Raw genomic sequence first — 19,254 nt, 5'->3', positions numbered from 1 at the left:
AAGTGGAGGAGTCCTACCCTCACATCACACCCATTGGCTGTGTTGCTCATGCATTGAATCTACTCCTCAAGAACATCATGGCACTGAAAACAATGCATACACTCTACAAGAGAGCCAAGGAAATGGTTAGGTATGTGAAGGGTCATCAAGTTATAGCAGCAATCTACCTCACCAAGCAAAGTGAGAAGAATAAGAGCACCACATCATGTTTGACAGTCTCCTGGAGGGAAAGGAGTCTCTTCAAGAAATGGCCATATCACAGTCTGCCGATATGGACAGCCCCATCAAGAGGATCCTCCTGGATGATGTATTTTGGGAGTGAGTGGTAAGCAGCCTGAAACTCCTGAAACCTATAGCAGTAGCCATTGCACGGACTGAGGGAGACAATGCCATCCTGTCTGATGTTCAGACTCTGCTTGCAGATGTAAGAGAAGAACTCTGTACTGCCCTGCCAACTTCACTGTTGCGCCAAGCAGAGGAAACTGAAGTTCTGAAATATATCAAAAAGCGTGAAGACTTCTGCCTGAAGCCCAAACACGCCGCAGGGTACATGTTGGACCCCAAGTATGCTGGCAAAAGCATCCTGTCTGGTGCAGAGATCAACAAGGCCTATGGTGTCATCACTACTGTGTCTCGTCTCGCCTCCTTGGCCTGGATGAAGGTAAGCTTCTTGCCAGTCTAGCGAAGTACACTTCCAAGCAAGAGCTTTGGGATGGAGATGCAATATGGCAGTCGTGCCAACATATCTCATCGGCCACCTGATGGAAGGGACTTTGTGGATCTGAGGCTCTTTCCCCTGTTGCCTCATCATCCTTTAAATCCCACCAACATCAGCCGCCTCAGAATGCAACTGGTCCTTGTTTGGGAACACACACACCAAAGCACGCAACAGGCTGACCAATACAAGGGTTGAAAAATTGGTGGCCAACCGGACAAATTTGAGGCTTTTTGAGCCTGACAACGAGCAATCCTCCACAAGGTTGGAAAGTGATAGTGAAGATGAGGCCTCAGAGTCTGATGTTCAAGAGGTGGACATTGAGGAGGTCTAGGGAGAAGACATGGATGCCTAAGAGGAAGACAACCAAAGCTTTAGTTTCTAGACTATAATTTTACAGATGTATGTTGAAAATGTTTTTGTGAGATGCAATGGATCATTGAGGATAATTCAATATTCCCTTTCTTTTGTTGTTCAGTGAAATCATCCCATGTTTAGAGTCAACTCATTTAATTAAAGTTCAATTCGCAACAATTATTTATTTATTTTTCTATTGGAAGGACTTAATCATTTGCAATTATGTCTACTTATGATAGGGTAAAATGTTTATGTTTCTGTATCCATATGATATGGTAAATATATCCAATGCAAAAATATCTACATTTAAACGGTATTAATATTAATTCCCATATATTCCTGTTAATTCCCACGGAAAGTTTCCACCTCTGAATATTCCCTAAAATGTGCAACCCTACGTGCTAGGAAATGCAGTCCACTTCCCCATTCACAGCAACACTATGAAACCCAAGCTATAGCTAATGCTAAGCTGCCTGGCCCCCTTATCAGCCGACATGGCCCACTCATCATCATTGCAGCAGCCCAGGAGAAGACCAGGCAATGAAGGTACGGCTGTATACATGATGGTACTCTCCATTGTGAAAGGTCAGCTTAGCCATCAGGGGAACATAGCACATACTGTAGAGCCATATGGGTTTGACAAGCAAGGAACTTCAGAATAGTATGAAAGAAAGGGCTATAACACTTTGGTATCTATGGGAAGAAAAAAAGACTGAGGCTCCGTGAAAATTACTCTGTTGGTGTTGGACCTGTAGACGGAATATACCCAAGTGTTAAGCGTCTAATCAGGGTCTGTATGGCATTGTATGGACATAATTGATAGCTGGCCTTTACTTTTAGGCTACAGCCTTTCATCAAAGAGGCTTAAAGAAGTTTAACATTGGAATGGGGGGTAAACTCACCCTTGTGCCAGACCCTCACCATACGTAAAATGCTACTGAACAATAGTGGTCACCAACCCTAGTCCTGGAGAATACAGGCTAGTGTTCCAGACTAACACTGTCACACCTGATTAAATCAATCAACTGCTCAGCAAAATCTTGATTAGCTGAACCAAGTTTAAGAGCAGGGCTGAAACAAAAACATGCACCCCGATGTTGCTTTCCACGACCGTGGTTGGTGAACCTCAGTCTATGTTTAATCCTTCATAGAAGGATAAAGTTGTCCCTAAGAAATTGATCTAAGGTCAGTTTAAGGATGTTTACTCTCTAAAGGTTAAGTTAAGGATTTCTAATGTAAGCTGATCCTGGATCTGTACCTGAAGGACATAGTCGAGGACGATGTGGCGGAAGCATTTGCGTGTGGCCGTCAGGATGTTGGTGGCCTCCTCCACCTCGTGCTGCTTGTTGCGCGGCACCTGGGCATTCTTAGTCAGCGCCGCCTCCTTCTCCTCGCTCACCTTGTCAAACTGCTTCTTGGACTCTTTGAACTTACGCAGGTCCCTAAGGGCGGGAAGTGAAACATAAGTAAGAAATAGGTATGATAATGAGGAAGTCACACCTCTGCTAAATCTTTGTCAATGTAGTAAAAATGTACTTGATTTCATTTGGAAACTTCAAATCCAGGAGTATAGACCTTTCTTTCGTTGGCATTCAATTGCTTATTTGTAGTCATGTTTTGGTTGTACAAGTTGTATAGAGAAGGTTTTGTGGTTTTACACGGTTTGAAAAACAACCAGAGCAAGTGGCTTCAATGGCATAATCGTCCAAATACCAGTAAGCAAGGGTCCCATTTCTTATTTTCACCTTTGTGAGTGGAATGAAGCCACTCACAAAGGCAAAAAGAAGATATGGGAAACATTGAACAAACAATCTAGCTAATAGGAAAAAGTCTATCGTCTATGTCTATTTAAAGGTCTACTCAGTTTATTAGGTGTTTGACTAAAGGGAAGCAATTGCCCTAAAAATCTAATTTCTCTCACAAATGTGTCTACAAAAGGCTTTGGGGGTGATTTGTAACCAGCAAGTACAGTATCATTTGACAAAGCAATTAACGACTATTTGGAAATTTGCCTCACATGCACCCTGACACAACTTCCAAGTGGAACGCAATGTTAAAGCTTGAATCATTTGCTAGTGTGCGCAATGTGAATTGTACATTTAGAATGAATTGGCACAGATATGAGGACACTATTTACTCCAAATGGAGGGACAAAGGACACTACTTAAACTCAAGTGCCCACATCTTGTTCTTTGGCTTGTACTGCTTGAGTGAAATAAAGTCACCTTGGACCACAGAAGGAGGAGTGAGTAATTGTTTGGGAACATGGTTTTGAGCTCTTCATTTATAGGGCAGAATGCTGATGTAGGAGTTTAGCCCGTGTGTGGTGTGGGCAAAGGCTGAGGCTGAGGCAGAGGGCTAATCCTGCATAATGAAACAAATGAGGTTTCCCTGCAGGCTTAAACTCTTACGCAAACTGTCTGGGAAAATGTGGGTGCATTAGCTGATAGGTTAGGAAACATTTAGAAGCTATACTTTTACACAACCTTTAATTCTGAGCAAATAATATAGCATTCCACATTGCGTCGCGGACCGTGTCTCATCCCATCCTTTATCGTATCGGATACACTGCCACCGATCGCCTCATACATATTCATGTGCTGTTTGTGTGACTGAGATTCCTCCTTTTCAGCAGTTGTGCTGTGTGAATTTATTTATGTCATTTCCATTTCCTTAGTTATTTTAGTCCTAGACCATGATCTATCACAAATCATTTGAATGTTGAATAGAAACACTGTCCATTGTTATTGTGTACAATAAGAATACAACTAGCAGTGATATGATGAGGGAGCATTCATTTCGACCTACTTACTCCTTCACAAAAGTTAGAAGCTGGGTCTTGACCGATCGCTGGGCCTGGTCAAACAAAATCTATAAGCAGAGAAACATGACTGATTAGTACTTTATGCAACCGGGTAACAGTCACAACCTTTTTACATTTTCATTATTACAAGCAGAAGTGTGTATGAAACAAATTTATTTACAGGGAATGGTGTGTTCTGCAAGTTAGCACCTCAAGCCAGGGTGTGTATCTTTACTTCAAAGGTGGGCTCATAAAATACATTAAAAAATCAGCATAGATCGGGCTGACTTTGTACCTTTCAGGAGTACTTTTTTTTATGCACACCAGCACAACAGCCTATTGGTTTCAGCTCAATAATGACATGCTGTGCTGCTGTGTTCATTCTCACTAGTTAGAGGCCACAGACTCATAAAACTTCTACCTCCTTTAAACAGACAGCCAGCAAAATTAGCATCAGAGACATCGAAGTTAAATCCCTCATGGTGTTAAGCCTGCTGATGCAGGGCCAGACAATATGACTGGAGGGCCCGTGCTCTGGTGACAAACAGATTCGGCTCTGTGCTTTAAGGATCATGTGCTCGGGTTAACGTTGAATGGCAAACTATAACCATCAGTCAGCTGATCCCACCGCAGTCTCCAGTGTTGAGTCACGGTCTTAGATCTGTGGCCCTCAGGGGTTTAGGGAGTATAGAGAGGAACTAGGACACTAAGAAGGGACTAGGGGGGGTGTCTCCAGTGATGAGTCACGGTCTCAGACTCTAGGGCAGGGGTATTCAACTCTTAACCTACGAAGTCCGGCGCCTGCTGGTGTTATGTTCTACCTGTTCTAATTGCACTCACCTGGTGTCCCATGTCTATATTAGTCCCTGATTAGAGGGGAACAATTAAAAAATGCAGTGGAACTGGCTTCGAGGTCCAGAGTTGAGTTTGAGGGCTCTAGGAAGCATAGTTTTTTAAATGTATTTATTATTTATTTATTTATTCATTCATTCAGGGAAAACCCATTGAGTCATGGTCTCATTCCCAATGGTGCCCTGATCACAATACACAACAACCAATATATTGTAAAACAAAACAGCAATTAATACAAAACACAAAATGTATGACAGTTACAGTCCTCAGCTACTAGGTCCTCAATTAAACAACCTAAACTGCCCGAGTAGCACCTGAACATCTAATCGTAATGAGTTTTGCAAGTTGTTCCAGCAGTGAGGCGCATTAAAACTAAAAGCGGATTTACCTGAGAAACCTCAAGGGTTAACCAACCCTGTGAACGGGATTGGTAACTGATGTTTTCATACTTCAACAACAAAGTTAGGTAACTCGGAAACAAAAAGGGAATAGTACAGTTGTCACAGGCGTCGTATAGAGGAGACCAAGACGCAGCGTGTTGAGTGCTCATCTTGTAATTTTTATGAAATTAAACACTTATACAAAAAACAAAAATGACAGCCGACAGTTCTGTCAGGTTAATACAAACTAAACCGAAAGCAACTACCCACACAAACCAGGTGGGAAAAGGCTGCCTAAGTATGGCTTCCAATCAGAGACAACGATAGACAGCTGCCTCTGATTGGAAATCATACCCGGCCAAAACATAGGGGGTGGGCATTCTATGTGTTTGTTTTCTATCACACCCTAACCTAACTAAACAGACAAAAAACAGCTCTCTTAGGTCAGGATGCAGTGATGAGTATTAAAAATGTCATAAAGCAAAGGGTGCTATAGTAGACGGCATCGAAAGGTTTAAGAATAGTGGCTGCTGCATTCTGGTAATGGTGTCACCATAGTCAAGTACTGGCAGAAAATTGACTGTACAATCTGCTTCCTGCTTTTTAGGGAGAGGCAAGACGTATGTAAAAAATTTTTTTTAAATAAGCCCACTTTAAATCTTTGCTTTTTATCTAACCCATCAGTATGTTTTTTTTAGGCGTTAAATCCTTGTCTATCCTAGCGGCTAGAATAAACGATATGCATATTCTAGCGATTTATTGATAGGACAGGCGCCTGACAGTCACAAAGTGAGCGATGACAAGGAAACACTTGGTTTGACATAAGGCTGGGCAATATATCAAATTAATTCAATTAATTTGAATGTATGTTTTTGCGTGATATTCCAAATGCCTGTATCACAAGAATCAAGGTTTTGTTATTTTTCGTTTTTATGATTGATGTCCGCTTGTTCTCTTGTTGTATTTTTGGTCTCGTCTCTTTGCTCCTCTGTGCACCTTCCCATTTACACCAGAGATCAGTATATAATGATGAGATGCACATCTTCGCCCTAACAATGGGAGTAGTTGTCCCAAAGGCGGGAAGGCAGGCAACAAGCTTACTGTAGGTCCAAAAAAAGCCCATAGAAACGCATTGGGCTTATTTTGGACAGATTTTAGCTTCGCCACTTCCTCTATGGTTTACACACACACCAAGCCCCACCCCTTGCCTCTGACGCCAACAGAGTTGAGAGATGACATCTTCCTCTCTGACATTTGCATTTGAGGTTTGGTCCCACAGAATCAGTCATATGGACACCAAAACACATTGACACACTGTAATAGAGGGGAAGTTAACTTCTCTAACGATACCCTGTTTATTTGTCCCAACTACTCAAATTGCACGCAGAGCAGACACTACTAAAACGAGAGTATCAATGAACATTGATTCTGGAAAATGACTGAATGCTCATTTTGGCTAAAATGCTGCTAGCGGTACGTGACAAAGACTGTTATACTAGCTGTCTAGTTTGTGTTTTATAAATGTGCAATAAGCATAAACACAATTTTGTCGATTTGGCAGCTCGATCTCATTCAAGAGAAATAAGGTAGGCCATTTGATTTCAACATCTGAACAAAGTGGACAGGCTAACATACTTTTCAAACAGTTGGAGACAGACAAAAGGTGTTTTCATAACAATTCAACTGTTCAAACTGATTAGCTAGCAAATAGATCGAAGTTGGCTACAATTGAAATATAAAGATTAGCTGGCTAATCACTAGCACATGGGCTTGAGAGATTGTTGATGAGACCTGTCTTAATATTCTATAACCTAATGCCCGCTACAAGAAGTTAGTCATTATTAGTGAATGTACATTATGCATGGTTCTAGTTAAATTTGTATCAAAAAAGGGCATTTTCATAGACTTGAAAGCCAGATCAGTGATTGCAATACAAAACAGGTTAACCTGTCTGGGCTAGGGGGCAGTATTTTCACGGCCGGATGAAAAACGTACACAATTTAAACAGGTTACTACTCTGGCCCAGAAACTAGAATATGCATATTATTAGTAGATCTGGATAGAAAACACTCAAGTTTCTAAAACTGTTTGAATGGTGTCTGTGAGTATAACAGAACTCATATGGCAGGCAAAAACCTGAGAAAATTCCAAGCAGGAAGTGGAAAGTCTGAGAATTGTAGTTATTTTGATTCTCTATCGAAACTACAGTGTCTGTGGGGGACGTTGCACTTCCTAAGGCTTCCATTGGCTGTCAACAGCCTTCAGAAAGTGGATTGAGCATTCTCCTGTCACTGGGCAGATAATAGGAGCTCAGTTTCTGAGTGGACTGCCTGGCAACAAAGGGATTGGATATGCGCTGTCACGTGAGCGCGCCGTTCCTTCTTTTTTTTCTTGAATGAATATGCTATTGTCCGGAATATTATCGCAATTCTACGTTAAAAATACCACAAAGATTGATTTTAAACAGCGTTTGACATGCTTCTAAGTATGGTAATGGAACATTTTGACTTTTCGTCTCTGGTTCCGTGCTTCGCCTTTGGATAAGTGATCTGTACGCACAAACAAAATGGAGGTATTTGTACATAAATATGGATTATTTCAAACAAAAACAACATTTCTTGTGGAAGTAGCAGTCCTGGGAGTGCTTGGCGGGTGTCTGAATAGCTCGCTGTGATGGCTGAGCTATGTACTCAGAATATTGAAAAATGTGCTTTCTCCGTAAAACTATTTTAAAATCTGACAAAGCGGTTGCATCCAGGAGTAGTCTATCTATAATTCTTTAAATAATTGTTATATATTTTGTCAACGTTTATGATGAGTATTTTTGTAAATTGAAGTGCACATTCACCGGACGTTTTGGTGGGAATACATTTTCTGAACATCACGCGCCAATGTAAAATGCTGTTTTTGGATATAAATATGAACTTTATCGAACAAAACATACATGTATTGTGTAACATTGTCACAGGATCGGTCGGGCGGCACTCGGCGGTCGTCGTCGCCGGCCTATTAGCTGCCACCGATCGTTGTTTCTGTGTCTTTTAGTTTTGTCTGTCTGTTCCGCACCTGTTTTGTGTATGTCATTAGTGGGGGCTTATTTAATGTGTGTTTTCAGTTGGGATTTTGTGCGGGATTGTTTATTGTCCACGTTGTGTTACCGACAGTTTTGTCGAGGGATTTACCGGGCTGCGCTCCTTGCCTTTTTGTGCCTTGGAATTATATTTTGTGTTTTATGGGCGCAGTTAAAAATACGTGAACTTTGTATAGCGCCCTGTGCTTTTCGGCGTTTGTGTGAGTCAGGTTTATTAACCTCTTGGCGTTCCCCTAGGATAGGGGGCGCTAAAGCGATTTTTGAAAAAAATTTGTGCCCATATTAAACGGCCTCCTACTCAAACTCAGAAGCTAGGATATGCATATAATTAATACTTGTGGATAGAAAACACCCTAAAGTTTCTAAAACGGTTTGAATGGTGTCTGTGAGTATAACAGAACTCATATGGCAGTCAAAACCCCGAGACAGATGGAAACAGGAAGTGGAATTCTGAATTGCGAACTCAAATTCATCACGTTGCCTATTAATCACACCGTGAGCTATGGTTCATTGAGAACTTCCTATTGCTTCCACTAGATGTCCCCAGTCTTCACAAATTGGTTTGAGCCTTCTACTGTTAAAATTGAATGAATGAGATGCTGTGGAACGTGGTCACACGGAGAGGGCCATCACCATTATGACGCCGGCGCCCCTGGTTACCCTCCCCTTTCGAAACGTTTTGAAACACAATGCAATCGTCCCCCTCGAATCTTATTGGCTCTCTTGTTGAAAAACGCCCTGAAGATTTATGTTATACAACGTTTGACATGTTTGAACGAACCTAAATGGGGGAAAAAATGCATTTTCTCGAAATGGCTGTCCCGTGGCCGACGGAAGTTTTGGAGCAGCCTTCAGACGCGTTAACAAGAACAAGCTCTTGGAACATAAAGGAGTATTTTTTTCGAACGAAAATACATTTGTTGTGGACCTGGGATTCCTGGAAGTGCTTTCTGATGAAGACAACCAAAGGTAAGGGATTATTGACAATAGTATACAAGACTAGATGTGATATGCGATTGTTCCAAGATGGTGCTGAACTGTAACGTTAGCCTATTTTTCAGAGTATCGCATCCCCTTTCATCGCAAAGTATGATTACCCAGTAAAGTTAATTTTAAATCTGGCATTACAGGTGCTTTCAAGAGATATTCATCTATAAATCTTAGAATGACAATATTACATTTTAAAAATGTTTTCGAATAGTAATTTAGTAAATTGTAGCTCTGTTTCATCGGATGCATTTGAGGGAAAATAGTCAACGTTACGCACCGATGTAAAATGCTGTTTTTATATATAAATATGAACTTTATCGAACAAAAGAATGCATGTATTGTGTAACATGATGTCCTAGGTGTGTCATCTGATGAAGATTGTCAAAGGTTAGTGCTGCATTTAGCTGTTTTTTGGTTATTTGTGATGCATGTGGTTGGTTGGAAAATGGCTATGTGGCTACTTTTACGATATACTCCTCTAACATAATCTAATGTTTTGCTTTTGCTGTAAAGCCTTTTTGAAATCGGACAACGTGGTTCGATTCAGGAGAGGTGTATCTATAAAACAATATAATTTGAAAAAAATAAAGAAAAAAATGATTACATTTTGTTATGCTAATGGAGATATGATTTTTCGCTGGATGTCCGCACAGGGGTTAAAAGACACTCACCTCCAGCACCTCTGTCTCCTGCATTTGATTCCGCCTATCCGCCAGTCCAAATCAGACGTGACAAACATAATGTCCTAGGAGTGTCATCTGATGAAGAATCAAAGGTTAGTGCTTCATTTAGCTATGTTTTGGGTTTTATTGACACATGTCCTTGCTTGGAAAATGGCTGTGTGATTATTTTTGTCTATGTACTCTCCTAACATAATATAATGTTTTGCTTTCGCTGTAAAGCCTTTTTGAAATCGGACAATGTGGTTACATCAAGGAGAAGTGTATCTTTAAAATGGTGTAAAATGTTTGAGAAAGTTGAATTATGACATTTTGTTGTTTTTGAATTTGCCGCCCTGATATTTCACTGGCTGTATCCCGCAGGTGGGACGCTAGCGTCCCACGTAGCCCATAGAAGTTAAACTATTTTGAAAAAATAATGAAATTATTAGTGGGTCTTGTGGTTGTGGAAGGCTTATATTTAGCCTAGGTATAACTTCACAAGCCCTGAATTAATTTCATTATTGCTGACTGTTTGAAATGCAGTGCGTTTGACCTTTAATTGTACAACAACGCTTATTTAGAGAAAACATTAAACAAATTGATAAACACTACCATTCAAAGGTTTGGGGTCACTTAGAAATGTCCTTGTTTTTGAAAAAAAAAGCACTTTTTTTGTCCATTACTTAACATCAAATTGATCAGAAATACAGTGTAGACATTGTTAATGTTGTAAATGACTATTGTAGCTGGAAACGGCTGATAAGCTGGTAAGCCTTTTGGCCCCTATCTGCAGACAAATAATGAAAACATTCGATGAAGGTAGTGAATCCTCCTCAATGCATAGGTAGGCTACTGGAGTGATAGCCACACTCTGGTCCAAAATATAAAATAAAACAGATTTAATTGTTTTAAAAGCTAATACTTATACTGAACAAAAATATAAAACACAACATGCAACAATTTCTAAGATTTTACTGAGTTACATATAAGGAAATCAGTCAACTGAAATAAATTCATTAGGCCCTAATCTATGGATGTCACTTGACTGGGAATACAGATATTAAAAGTTATCCTTTTTTAAATAAAGCTATACTAAATATAGTACATCAAATAATTGATTAAAACACACTGTTTTGCAATGAAGGTCTACAGTATCCGGAACAGCACTCTGTAGGGTAACACCATGGTGTAGACAGCTCTTGTTTGCAACTGTTGGACTAATGATTACACCCTAGATCAGCTACTCAAATTTTGCGACTTGTGCGCATACATTCATAGGCTAGGTTGTAGCAACCTCATGGTGGCTGAAGGGAAAATTCAAGTATCACGTAGTAGCCTAAACCTATCGATGTTACATTGAGCTGGGTGAATGGAATTAGAATGACAGTCATCCAATATGCTGTAACAGAAATAAGACCATGCTCATAAAAAAATGTATCATCCCCCTCATCTAAAAAGGCACTGACCGCCACTGATCTGTTGGTCAGATACCTTAAAAATAGGTAGTGGAGTGGATCAGAAAACCAGTCAGTATCTGGTGTGACCACCATTTGCCTCATGCAGCGCAACACATCTCTTTCGCATCGAGTTGATCAGGTTGTTGATTGTGGCCTACAGAATGTTGTCCCACTCCTCTTCAATGGAGGTGCGAAGTTTCTGGATGTCGGCGGAAACTGGAACACACTGTCTTACACGTCGATCCAGAACATCCAAACATGCTCAATGGGTGACATGTCTGGTGAGTATGTAGGCTATGGAAGAACTGGGACATTTTCAGCTTCCAGGAATTGTGTACAGAACCTTGCAACATGAGGCCGTGCATTATCATGCTGATACATGAGGTGATGGCGGTGGATGAATGGCATGATAATGGGCGTCAGGATCTTGTCACAAATCTCAGGGCATTCAAATTGCCAGCGATAAAATGCAGTTGTGTTCATTGTCCGTACCTTATGCCTGCCAATACCATAACCCCACCGTGGGGCACTCTGTTCATGTTGACATCAGCATAGTGATAATGTTCATCCCCTAAGGTCGAAGTCCACGCCCCCGCGGAAATCTAATTATCACAATTTTTTTAAATCCCTTAAAAACCTGTCCGTTTTAGCTAGAGATATCTGTTTTTTGCATTGGATGCGTCTCAATCCCGCCTATGTCGCACTTCCACATCTGTGGTGAAAGATGACAGAGCTAGAGCGGTGTTTGTCAGACCATGAGACATCCTGAAAATCTGTCTTCTCGCAAAATTGTGTGTAGCATCCAAACGGTTTGGCCTACTCGGGCTCCCAAGTGGAGCAGCGGTCCGAGGCACTGCATCTCAGTGCAAGAGGCGTCACTACAGTCCCTGGTTCGAATGCAGGCTGTATCACATACGGCCGTGATTGGGAGTTCTATAGACAATTGGCCCAGCGTCGTCCGGGTTTAGCCGGGGTAGGCCGTCATTGTAAATAAGAATTTGTTCTTAACTGACTTGCTTAGTTAAATAATGGTTAAATAAATAAATAAAAAAAATTTACAATAATAAATTACCCCTCTATGGAAAGATGAGAATCTCAACAACATGATAGCGTCTTGGGACTCGTCTGAAGTCGGTACAGCCGATCTGCCAACTTCTGTCAGTAGTGTCCAAACAATTTGGGCTACACACTAATATGAACCCTCTGTGGAAAGGTGAGACTCTCACAAACATGTCAGTTGTTTTGCTCTAGGACACCCACAAGCCTTTCAAGACCCGTCTGAATCTCCAGTTGAAAAAAATGTATGGAAGTATATATATATGGAGACTGTTTAGTGACTAAAATAAGGGGTTAAATACATCTACAAATAAAAAAAATAGGCCGGGGGGGCTTTACTTGGATCATCGCACTCTAGCGATTCCTTGTGGTGGGCCGGGCGCCTGCAGGTTGACTTCGGTTTTCAGTTGAACGGTGTTTCCTCCGACACATTGGTGCAGCTGGCTTCCGAGTTAAGCGGGTGGGTGTTAAGAAGCGCGGTTTGGCGCGTCATGTTTCGGAGGACGCATGACTCGACCTTTGACTCTCCCGAGCCCATTGGTGAGTTGCAGCGATAGTACAAAATTGCAATTGGATATCAAGAAATTGTGGAGAAAAAGGGGGTAAAATACAAAAAAGTAAATAATAATCTCTCAGATACAGGACAGACACCTCAGAACAGAATTTCTTTTGATATTTGTATTATTATTTATGAATCTGTTACTGAATGCGTTTGTATGGGCTAATAGCGGTAAGCTCAAATAAAAATTATAGGCAAAAAATATATATACATTTGTTTTTTGACATTTCAAGGGATCTTAAAATTCTAAATCTAATAGCAAAATTACCCTTGGTATGACCTTCTTAAAACAATTGCATATAGCTTAGCAGTACCCCCCCCATTCTAGTACAAATATGATAATTAGGGACCTCACGGAATACAGGCATTAAAACAGAATTCAACAATATTCAAGCTTTTATTGAAATCAACTAAATCAGGGATGGGCAACTTTGATGGAGGTGGGGGTCACAAAAACTCTGAACTCATCATGAGGGGCCGCAGTGGTTCGCGGGTCTGCGTACCCACATCCATACCCACACATGCAGTCAGCCTGCCCTAGCCTTTTAGGGGCCCTTAGTGAAATTTTGTTGGTGGGTGCCGGGGGGACCTTGTGAGCAAAACATTTTAGTGGCCACCCTCAACAGCAGAGAGAAAAAATTCAAGTTCTAGTTCATTTCCGGCAATTCTACTCATTTTGCCATAGGGTGTCGAGATGTTAGCCGTTTTGAATTTGATATCGGAGTGAGAGTGACTAACAAAATCAAGGGGAGCCCACCGGTCAGTCATTTGACCATGATTAATACAAGTTTAAATAGCTGGCTATACCAACTTGCCAATCTAAAACATTTTAGCTGACATGGACTAATTGAATGACTATTAGTGACTGACATAAAACTGCTGATGCACAACCACATTTCTGAAATTGCACCTTGTGTATTCTACTATTCTAACTCTCAACATTAAGTTGAGACATGACTGAGTTACAACCCCCCCCAGTATTCAATAATTTTCACTGTGTATTTCAGATGGAATCAAGGCAGTAGATGTAGATCTTTGTCATGATTGGGTGTATTGATACACCATCCAAAGTGTAATAATTGTACCATGCTCAAAGGGATATTCAATGTCTGCCTTTTTTTACCCATCTACCAATAGGTGCCCTTCTTTGCGAACCATTGGAAAACCTCCCAGGTCTTTGTGGGTGAATCTGTGCTTGACATTCACTGCTCGACTGAGGGACCTTACACGTAATTGTATGTGTGGGGAACAGGGTCATTTAAAAATCATGTTAAACACTATTATTGCACACAGAGTGAGTCCATGCAACTTATTATGTGACTTGTTAAGTCCATTTTTACTCCTGAACATATTTAGGCTTACCATAACAAAAGGGTTGAATACTTATTGACTCGAGACATCTAAGCTTTAAATTGTTATTCATTTGTAAACATTTCTAAAGACATAATTCCACTTTGACATTATGGGTTATTGTGTGTAGATCAGTGACAAAATCTCAATGTAATCCATTTTAAATTCAGGCTGTAAAACATAAAAGGTACCGTATAGCACACCAAGTTCTGTTTCACATCAAATGTCGCTTTACCGTGTGATAGTTGATCATCTCCTGCAGACTCTCGGCAAACTTTGTGAGACTGGACTGTGGGAGGAAAAAGAAAAGTGTAAAACAGAGAAAGTAAATAAATATGTAGACACATGGGATAGAACAGTTCTATGTAAAACATCGGTCTCAGAGTAAAATGTATTATACACCTATGCATCAATGTAAAATAGTCCTATTGTATGAACTAGTCACACCATCTCAGACACACGACATGAGTGAGTGACAGGGTATAATAAACACTGAATTCCAGACTAGTAAAACCTACTAACAGTGACTGAGGTATGTGTATGAGGAAATGCTCTAGTGCAGGGGTCTTCAACCTTTTCTTGCCCAGGGACCCCCATGTTAGATGTTAACAATTTTCATGTCTTGTCTTATCAGATAAATGATAATGGCAAGGAGAAGTAATAAACATTTGAAATTAACAGATTTGGTAGATAGTTTCATTATTTTGGCCTCTCCACATAATTAGCTAGAAAAATGTATATTCAAACATATTGACGCTAAAAGCAGCTATTTAACTGGTTAAACAAAGGTGAGCCATTTGTTGGCAAAAATGTATGGCCACGTCAAGAAAGCTTTGCCGTGCCCTGTACTCGTGGATGCTTTTTCAAAGCCTGTGTCATAGACTCCAATGAGTGTAATTTGCTCAATATTAGGAGTTTAGAAATACAGTTGACATCATTAGAAAGAAGACAATTATTTATTTTCGCAGACCCCTGCAGTACCTCCGCAGACCCCGGTTGAATACCCTGCTCGTGTGCTGCTACACCACTTTAGCCATTTGAGCAACAATGGTGCCTTCAGGGAGAATTCTTCAACAATAGGGACATTCTTTCAGAAAAATGCACTGTGGCTGAACTTCAGACCCAGGAAGTAAAGAAAATATACAAGAAGGAGCGGAAATGCAGGCCACTCAACGCAAAAATGTGTGTGAGAAAATAACAGAGGAGCCCCACAAGCCTAAAGGGACATAGTTGAGGAAACCAGTGGTTTTCTAACAATATAAAACGGTCAGTTTTGACTTGCGAAGCTCAAGCTAGGTTACTGTAGCTCTTTTACCTCGATGACTTCATCTTTGGTGGAGCTTGCAGCGAGCTCGCGGATTCCATTGACAAACTGTTTATTGGCAGTGTTGTAGGCCTTGCCGGCATCGATCATCCCGATGCATAGCTTCACCAGCTAGAGAGGAGAGAGGGATGACAGAAGTGATTAATGGATGAAATAGTGCTTGCTTTCCATGCCATCCCTTTAGGACACTGTTCTGTGTTCTAACACTGAAAATGTGTTCCTGACAAAAGATAGCAGTTTGATACATAAACAAAACTATTCAGAGGTTTGAAAATGAAACAGCTGTTTGCTTGGGCAAACATAACTTCACCAGAAACTAGCTACCAGTAATTAGGCTAACAAGCAACCCTCTACATTTAACACTTTTTCTGACTCATTGGGGGCAGACATGATGCAATGTTAAGTAATCCCACAAACACACCCTGGACTTTATCCATGAACTCCCACACAAGAGTAAGCAAGGAAGTGGAGAGGCTAAATGTTCCGCTATGGTCTGTCTGATAGCTTTAGTGCTTACGAGAAACAGCCTCACTCCATGACAGGGTCTATGACCAAAAGCGAGAGCCTTTAGTAGAGATTCTGTAGTTTAAGGTGAAATTGGACAGGCTACATGCCTAATTTAAGGATACTTGTGATACCTTTGCTTAGTTAGCACTTTCCCCCTGAAGAAAGCTGCTCACTTCCCTTACTGCCATCATTGACTGCTGCTCACAAATAGGGTTGTTACGTTACCACCACACCTGCAGTCACGAGTCATGACCGCAGTTCTGATGCCAAAACCGAGCTCTGATGCCGCTGATGGTCATTAGTAGCCTACCCAACTTGCTAACGGCCAGTTGCTAATGGCCTGGTGCTCAGTGCTCCATTGTCCCTCTAATCACTCTAACATCAATGCAAATGAATTTGAAATTCAAACACTTCATGAAAACCCTGGCATTTAAAGTTTGAGCGGAGCTGGTTGACGTATGGAATGAAATAAGTGATCCTATAAGCCCATAATGCTCAACATTTCTATAGGCTATGCAATTGCATGAGAAAACAATAGTTTTGATGGCCTATATTAAAAATCATAGTCGCATGTTTCATGTAGCCTAGCCCATAGGCCTATATGTTTTGATAAGGTTTGTATCAAAACTAAAGTGGCCAAATATCTAAGTGCATAGGACCCCTGGAACAGTGTTGGAGCGCCCAAGCCTACAGAGCTTAGCGAAACATATGTTCTGATAATCCCAGTCATTGCGCAATCGTGTGTGAAAACAGAGTTGACTGGCCACTATTTTAAAGAGGTCCCCAGCTTTCACGTGCTTCATTTCCTGCAATTCTACACATTTTGTCATAGGGTGGAGGCAAATGTTTGCCGTTTTAAATATGATAACTAATTATCAAATGGGCCCCACCCCGGTCGGTAATTCAACCATTCTAATTACATGTTTAGATAGCTGGCCGCTAGACTAAGTTACCAATCTAAAAAAAAAAAATGCTGACATGGGCTATTTAAGTGACTGCTGATGCACAACCAAATTTGAAATTGCACCTTGTGTAACAGTACAGATGAGACCCCGACTGAGTCCCCCCCCCTCCCAATTTTTTTTGTAATTTTTTTATTGTTCCGCGGGCCTACAAAAGGGGGACCGCCAATTGCCCATCCCTGATATAGACAATATCACCATAGTAAATAATCGGAATGAGGGGATGTTATTGTCTGAAGTTTATTTACTTTACATCCAAGGGGAAATGTGCTTCAAGAGACTTAATATTGGCCCAATAAAGCCTGTGTTGTTTTAATATTCAACTTGGCTGTGTGGGGAGCTTTCTCTATCTCAATGGCAAGGCTTAGTTTCTTAGAAAAGACTGAACTTTAGCCTCCTCTTCAAGGCACCCTCCACCCTGCTGTCACACCAAACCCACCTGGAGCAGATCCTTCCACTACAACGCAACGGGGAAGTGACACCAGGGTATGGAATGAGTCAGATACATGATGACCAAAGGGTGGGAGACTAGAACAATGCAGTGGCAATCACAGGAGATCCAGGATCAGTGAGTGAACTTGCAAAAAATGAGTCAATTTCACCAACAAACCATTGAAATACTCCAGTGACTGGCTGCAGGGTCTTTATAGACCTACCAGTGGGATTTCATCACAACTCTCTTATGAACATAGCTTCACAGTTTGAGACTCTCACCCCCTCACTCGGTGTGATCTCGTACTGATCTCAGGCCAGTTATAGGGGACCGAGACCCAGGGTTTTTATAAACAGGAAGTGGTTCATAATGCAAACAATAGGATTTCCATCATCATTGCTTCAAACTAGGGTTGGGCGGTATCCGAATGTTCATATCGTCATACTGTCCTTCTCTCATCCCAGGATTTATGGTTGTACCGTATTAGTACACAAGGAGCAGCTAAAAACACAAAACAACTCCTTATTGATTCGGCCACTTAATTAACTAACTAGCAAGTTAAACCAAATACACAGCTGGACTACTTAAAAATAAACACCTGACTGGCTCAACTGTTCTGAGGAACTACGGTAAGCTTTATAATGTAAAATAAAGTAACAGGTCAAATGAAGTATGCAATCAGATTTATCTCTTAACATATTGCCCAAGTTGACTAAGTAGGCTAGCTACAAATATTCTAATATATAAAAAAAACTTCAAATAAATAGTTTTGAAAAACCCTCCTGTGGCTATTTCTAAATACCCCTGTATGTATGGTATACCGCCCAAGCCTACTCCAAACCCAAAACTGGACCCTACTCACCTTGTCAAGTTTGGACTCCAGTTCCCCGACATCCCCCTCCACCTCCTCTACAGTGGCCCTATGAGGAGGAAAACAACACATTTCAGTTACTCTACTGGCAGAAGGGGCTGCTACATTTCAATAGATAAAACAGTCAATGGCAAACAAGCTACAAGGGAAAATGAACAATCGATACATTGCTTTGCACTGGAAGGTGAGTCATTAGACTGAAATGAGCATTCCACGTGAAGGTGGGGCAATGCATAGGACAGACGCAGAAAGGAAGCGAAAAGCAGAGGAAAAAGGGTAGACACTTTTTCTACCATTTAATCCACCTAAGCGTTTTTTTGGGCCGCCTATGTCCAAATATACACTACCATTCAAAAGTTTGGGGTCACTTAGAAATGTCCTTGTTTTTGAAAGAAAAGCAACATTTTTGTCCATTAAAATAACATCAAATTGATCAGAAATACAGTGTAGACATTGTTAATGTTGTAAATGACCATTGTAGCTGGAAATGGCAGATTCTTTTAAATGGAATATCTACATAGGCGTACAGAGGCCCATTATCAGCCACCATCACTCCTGTGTTCCAATGGCTCATTGTGTTAGCTAATCCAAGTTTATCATTTTCAAAGGCTAATTGATCATTTGAAAACCTTTTGCAAGTATGTTAGCACAGTTTAAAACTGTTGTGCTGATTAAAGAAGCAAAAAAACTTCTTCTTAGACTAGTTGAATATCTGGAGCATCAGCATTTGTGTGTTCGATTACAGGCTCAAAAATGGCCAAAAACAAATAACTTTCTTCTGAAACTCGTCAGTCTATTCTTGTTCTGAGAAATGAAGGCTATTCCATGCGAGAAATTGAAGATCTCGTACAACGCCAAGAAACTGAAGATCTCGTACAACGCCGT

General features: G+C 40.9%; 1 protein-coding gene across 6 annotated transcripts in view; it reads right to left on the bottom strand.

The window, feature by feature from the left end:
- The window catches only part of LOC106613490 (arf-GAP with coiled-coil, ANK repeat and PH domain-containing protein 2), a 121,265-nt gene that overhangs the window by 61,568 nt on the left and 40,443 nt on the right, over nt 1–19,254 (bottom strand). For all 6 annotated transcript variants that reach the window (XR_006756890.1, XM_014215776.2, XM_014215775.2 and 3 more), the window contains exons 2-6: nt 18,361–18,418; nt 15,588–15,707; nt 14,508–14,561; nt 3,885–3,943; nt 2,331–2,514 (exon numbers count right to left, since the gene is read on the bottom strand). Coding sequence is in view for 5 of the 6 variants with exons in the window: in XM_014215776.2 (XP_014071251.2) it covers nt 2,331–2,514; nt 3,885–3,943; nt 14,508–14,561; nt 15,588–15,707; nt 18,361–18,418 (475 nt within the window). In the remaining variant the exon portion in view is untranslated. The remainder of the gene's footprint in view (nt 1–2,330; nt 2,515–3,884; nt 3,944–14,507; nt 14,562–15,587; nt 15,708–18,360; nt 18,419–19,254) is intronic.

Source organism: Salmo salar, chromosome ssa10 (assembly GCF_905237065.1).
Source record: "Salmo salar chromosome ssa10, Ssal_v3.1, whole genome shotgun sequence".
NCBI classification, from domain to species: domain Eukaryota; kingdom Metazoa; phylum Chordata; class Actinopteri; order Salmoniformes; family Salmonidae; genus Salmo; species Salmo salar.
The sequence above is the reverse complement of the archived record's forward strand: the minus strand, read 5'-3'. Positions and strand labels throughout refer to the sequence as shown.